Genomic DNA, 6088 nt, shown 5'->3' with positions numbered 1-6088 from the left:
CTCTTGAGAGTCCCTTGGACTGCAAGGAGATCCAACCAGTCCATCCTAAAGGAGATCAGTCCTGGGTGTTCATTGGTAGGACTGATGTTGAAGCTGAAACTCCAATACTTTGGCCACCTCATGCGAAGAGCTGACTCATTTAAAAAGACCCTGATGCTGGGAAAGATTGAAGGCAGGAGGAGAAGGGGACGACAGAGGATGAGATGGTTGGATGGCATCACCAACTCAATGGACATGGGTTTGGGTGGACTCTGGGAGTTGGTGATGGACAGAGAGGCCTGGTGTGCTGGGATTCATGGGGTCGAAAAGAGTCGAACACGACTGAGCCACTGAACTGAACTGAACTGAATGACTCAGGCCTTCCCTGGTGGTCCCGTGGTTAAGATTGCCTTCCAATGAAGGGAGTGAGGGTTCGATCCCAGGTTAGGGAGCTAAGATCCTACATGCCCAGTGGCCAAAAAAACAAAACATGAAAGAGAAGAAGTATTATAACAAATTCAATAAAGACTTTGAAATTGGTCAACATCAGAAAACAATCTTAAAAAAAAAAGTCAGTGACTCAAAGAGTGTTCTCTGCCTGATGACTGAATATTCTGTTTGTCTGGATATCAATCTGGACCTGATGAGGCTATGGAAACCACTTCTGTAATTGCTTTACAACACTTTTCTGGGAAATTATCCTTGTATGAGGCCCAACATGGAAAAAAATTAGTACTTAAGAGTGGAGAAAAACTTATCTTCCTTGAGAACAGCTGGTTCTTCACTCTGATAAGAGTGTGTGACTTCTGTGAAGCATGTCAGCTATGGCTGGTAGAACGCACAGAGCCTGATCAAAATACATCTTTTGCTGTAAAGCACTTTGTGTCACTTACATAAAGTGCTGGGGCAAAAAATCAAATAAACAGGTACACAGTGGGCTAAGATTCCTGTGTGTCAGAGATGAGTCACTAGCATATTAAAGATATACATAGAAATGTGACATCCCAGAGATATTGTAGAGCAGGGGCTTCCCAGATGGAGGTGGAAAAAGCCCCACCTCAGGGCATATCCAGATGGGGGAAGTGACTTTATCCCAGGGGAATCCCTGGTCAGTAAAATTCTGTAACTCTCAGACTTCCCTGGTGGCCCAGTGATTAAGATTCTGAGCTCCCAATGCAGGGGGTCCAGGTTCAACCTTTGGTCAGGGAACTAGATCCCACATGCCTCAACCAGGAGTTCACATGCTGCAACTAAGACCTGGCATGGCCAAGTAAATACTTTGTTTTTAAGTCTATGACTCTTATAGTGGCAGAAGAATGCCTACAAGCCCCTTTTTGAAGGAAGAATAAACTCTTAATGAAGCTTCCGCATGAGTCAGCACTGGTATGAGAAGACAGGCCACAAGCTGTTCTTCTGATTGGAAGAGTCTATCAGCTCAAAACACGGGCTGTAATTTCACCAAAACACTTGCTCAAAGAGGCATTCTGTTGAGGTGTGGCATTTTATAGTGCTTTACAGCTTGCAAAGAGCTTCCAGTGCATCCTCTCATTTGATTCTCACAACCCAGTTTCCAGAGAGGAGATGGAGGCTCAGTGAGATTACATGACTTGTCCCAGGTCCCCTTGTAAATGGGAGAATGAAACTCTCCTCTCCTGGTTGAGGGCAGTTGCTGGCAGGTGCATTCCTGTGTGTACAGGGACAGCCTGTCATCTCTCTGGAGCAGAGCAGCAGAGCAGGAGGAGGCTGGCACAGAGGGAACAGCAGTAGGAAGGAGGATTCCTGGGGGGAAATGAATCCCTTGGCCTTCTGACTCCATCCACCCCCAACACAGCCTCCTGCTCCCCAACTTGCCCCCTAGGTTTGTTTCCTAACACTTCCAGTCAACTGACTCTAGCCTTTGGGATTGTCCAGGTCTCTCCAAACATGGCTGGGGAATCTGTCTTCCCCATGTTTATATCCCTAGAAGTTGCTAACAAAGCAATATGCACATGAAAACCAAAACATCTCAGAAAAGTGGCCTTTTAATCTGGGTGCTGAGACCGAGGCTTTGAGGAAAATGACAAGACAGTTCACTGAATAAAGACAGATATGTACCCAGACCCTACCTACTGGCTTCAGGTGTGCTAAAGATGTGGAAAAAAATCACAGCTTTCAGAAATAGAGTCTTCAACTTATTTCCCAAGTTGTTGTTGTTGTGGGTTTTTTTTTGCTTCTATGAGATGGTGACCGCCGCCGCCAAGTCACCTCAGTCGTGTCCGACTCTGTGCAACCCCATAGACGGCAACCCACCAGGCTCCTCCGTCCATGGGATTTTCCAGGCAAGAGTACTGGAGTGGGGTGCCATTGCCTTCTCCATGAGATGGTGACAGAAGTGTTTAAAAAAATTTTAAATGGTCCAAAATGGAGTAACTAATGCTAAGCCCATATCAGCCAACCAAGACATAATAAAGTGAAAGAAAGTGAAGTCGCTCAGTCATGTCCTACTCTTTGCGACCCCATGGACTGTAGCCTATCAGACTCCTCCGTCCATGGGATTTTCCAGGAAAGAATACTGGAGTGAGTTGCCATTTCCTTCTCCAGGAGATCTTCCCAACCCAGGGATTGAACTGGGTCTCCCGCATCGTAGGCAGACGCTTTACAGTCTGAGCCACCAGGGAAGTTCTAACCTAATGCCTAACCTAATTAATTGCATGCAGTTTTGGTTTCTCACAGGGATGTAACTTTTCACTAGTCCGTCTCGAATTATCTGGTCAGAACTAGTGAGGTGATCTGCCTGGTAGACCCCTGCTTTTCAGGAAAGTGACCTGGCCTGAAACAATCCACTCTTTGATAGAATAACTTTGCCATGCCTCCTTCTGCCTATAAAACTCCTCCATTTTGTACAGCTCCTCAAAGCTCCCTTCTACCTTCTATGATGGCATGCTGTCCATTTCATGAATCATTAAATAAAGCCAATTATGTGGACTTCCCTGGCAGTCAATCAGTTAAGACTCCACACTTAACCGTGTGGAATCACTGCAGGGGGCCTGGGTCCAAACCCTGGTGGGCAAACTAAGATCCTGCATGCTGCAAGGTGTGGCCAAAAGAAATAATAACAATTTTAAAAATAAAGCCAAGTCCATGGGGTTGCACAGAGTTGGACACGACTGAAGTGATTTAGCAGCAGCAGCAAGCTTTAAATTTACCCAGTTAAATTTTTACTTTTAGCAATAGGAATTCTGAGAGGAGAGGGAATTTCTCTCAGATGCCTGTCAAATTTTTCCAGAAGAGTCAGCCACAGTCCCTTTACCAGAAGACTGACTAGCAGTGGGCAAGGTCTGGCAGCCGGGCTCCAGGGGACAGTTCTGAGGGCCCAGCCCAGGCTCATGTGTGGCACCTGTCGCACAGATACCATGGCCGGGATCTGGTGGGGAGAGCCTCTGTCTGGCTATGGTGGGCAGAGGGTCCCCACTCAGTCAGCTCCCCCCACCCCCGGCCCTGGTTTTTAGGTGGCCAAACTAGGCAGGAAAGAATGGTGGGAGCAGGGCTCAAGGATGAGCTGGAGAGGCCTCCAGATGGGTTATTGTCCCTTTACTTCTCTGGGCCTCAGCTTCCTTATATGTAAAATGGGAACAGAGGTGTATGACTCAGTGGCTTGAAGGAGGAAAATAAAGTACATAATACTAGGACATATCAGCCATTTGGTAAACAGTAGTCCGTGTCTCTCCCTCTCTCATTCTCTCTCTCTCTGCTTTCCTCTTTCTCTTTGCTTTGCTTCAGAAAGGCTTTCTGATCAAAGAAATCATAATGCTGAGAAACCTGGAAAACAAACACTTAGATTCAACAGAGTAAAACAGAGGGCCTTTCAGCTCTCCCTTCTTCCTTTGTAATTCATTCATGGAGTTCAGCACAGAGGATGGGATGTTTGCCTTGCGACAGTGGCAGCAGAAGAACAGCTGTGAAAATTCAACATCTCACTTGGAACACAAGCCACCTTCCTCATGAATCTGCATTAGGACTCCACACTGGGACCTTTCTCCAGGGTCTTTCCTCTTTTTGGCTACCCCACCAATCTGCCTGCAATGCAGGAGACCTGGGTTTGATCCCTGGGTCAGGAAGATCTCCTGGAGAAGGGAATGTCAACCTGCTCCAGTATTCTTGCCTGGAGAATCCCATGGACAGAAGAGCCTGGCGGGCTACAGCCCATGACACTGCAAAGAGTCGGACACGACTGAGAGACTAACACTTAACACACACCCCACCTCTATCATCCCCTCTCTTCTACCAGCACTCACCAAGGGGTTGGGGTGCTCACAGGTGGTGATGGCAGAGTTCATGGCTGCTTGAGGTCTTCTCTTTTTGCTTCCTCTCAGAACAGAAAAGAAACGAAGCCGCTGCTGGAGAGGAAGATTACTTTCTTACAGCCTGCCAAAATAATAAGAGAGAGGGAAAGATGAGGCTCCAAGAGGGTGGGGCCTCCAAGCCCCACCTACTGGTCTCTAACAGACACCCCCTCCAGCCCTCTTAGGTCACTTCAGGGGACCAAGGTACATCCAGTGATCGTAAGCGTTGCATCATTTGAAAAGTGTGGGTAGTTGCAGAGAAGTTAATGATCCCCCATGGCACCAAGGAAACAAATCAGGGGGCAGCCTGTTGCGATGTGGCAGGACAGCACTTTCCGGAAACCAGGTTCCCAGGGGCAAGAGAAGAGGGGGTGAGGCTCTGGGCCAGACAGAGGGGCCTTTCTGTTTTCTAAAGCTCGTTTCTAGTGACTGGTTGAACTGGAATGTAAACATTGCAAAAGTGACACAAGCAGCCTGGCCCCTGAGATACACTGACACAGCCGTTAGGCAGGGACTGCTGGCCCTAAATGCTGACCTGGGAGAGGCTACTAAGGCTCATGGGTGGAGCAAAGACCTCAGGTGAGAGGCTGAGAAAAAATGCTTCTACAACTTGGGTGCCTGGCTCCCTAATATGTAGAAACCTCTAGTAACCTACCTATTGGAGAGACAAATCCAGGAAGGCAGAGTCTCGGTCTTATCCCACACAGAGTACTAAAATGCTCCTCTAAAACTCTCAATAAACCCCATTCTATGATAAAGTTCAGTGGGGTTCCCAGGTGATGCTAGTGGTAAAGAACCTGCCTGCCAATGCAGGAGATGTAAGAGATGTGGGTTCAATCCCTGGGTTGGGAAGATCCCCGGGAGGAGGGCATGGCAACCGACTCCAATATTCTTGCCCAGAGAATCCCATGGACACAGAAGCCTGCTGGCTACAGTCCACAGGGTTGCAAAGAGTCAGACACAACTGAAGCAACTTAGCGTGTATGCACATGAAGGCCAATGTAAACAAATACCTGTTATTCATAATGATGGAATGTTCTGGAATGGATAGCACTGGGACCCACGTTTCAGGAAACACATAGTGGGACCTACATAGACACTGATAGGAGTCCATCCAAGAGGAAGCCCTGCAAAGCACAACAACGAGAAGTTTGACATGGGAGGGGACAGAGCTGACTTAAGCTATAATAGAAAAACCAAGGTCAGAAGAGTCAACGGTCATTAAGTAGTTGTCCTTTACTGAATACTAACTGAACATTGCACCATACCTTTTTTGTTTTTCTTACGAAATATTCACTACAAACTAGCACTCATATCCTTATTTTACAAAAGGATTAAAAATCCTATAAATTCAGATTTTTCTAAGATTAAGAAATATGGGTGTCGATGCGTTAAGCTATTTGCCCAAGATTTGTAGCAAATGCAGGAGCTGAGATTCAAACCCAGACAATCTTGTCCTACAGCCCACGGGGCTCAAGGAGATGACCATCAGGGACAGGCAAGTGTTCTGGGCCTGAAGAGGGCTCACGGGACACAGTCCAGGAAGTGTGGTCAGAGAAACTTCCCTATACCACCCGGTAAGGAAGTGTGACTCTTCCCCAAAAGGCACCAGGGGCCCCAAGTTCACCAGAGAAGGGGAAGTGAGGCTGCTCAGCTCAAGGGGATGGGTCCGGGGGGGTTGGGATCCCCAGAGCAGGCTAATTCTGCAGTCCCCAGGGCAGGGAGAGGCAGGAGGTGAGGACAGAGGGCCGGCGCCAACATTTACAAGGACAATGAACAGCACAAGC

At 47.7% G+C, this 6088-nt stretch overlaps 1 protein-coding gene across 1 annotated transcript in view; it reads right to left on the bottom strand.

Moving 5' to 3' along the window:
- Nucleotides 1-6088, bottom strand: part of LOC104982384 (solute carrier family 23 member 2-like) — a gene marked incomplete at its 3' end in the record, with an annotated part of 70690 nt that overhangs the window by 63838 nt on the left and 764 nt on the right. Inside the window, exons 2-3 of the mRNA XM_010831749.1 lie at nt 5315-5428; nt 4254-4383 (exon numbers count right to left, since the gene is read on the bottom strand). Coding sequence (XP_010830051.1) covers nt 4254-4295 — 42 coding nt within the window. The remainder of the gene's footprint in view (nt 1-4253; nt 4384-5314; nt 5429-6088) is intronic.

This window comes from Bison bison, unplaced genomic scaffold (assembly GCF_000754665.1).
Source record: "Bison bison bison isolate TAMUID 2011002044 unplaced genomic scaffold, Bison_UMD1.0 scf7180017864530, whole genome shotgun sequence".
NCBI classification, from domain to species: Eukaryota; Metazoa; Chordata; class Mammalia; order Artiodactyla; family Bovidae; genus Bison; species Bison bison.
Note: the sequence above shows the minus strand (reverse complement) of the source record. Positions and strands in the feature narration are given on the sequence as shown.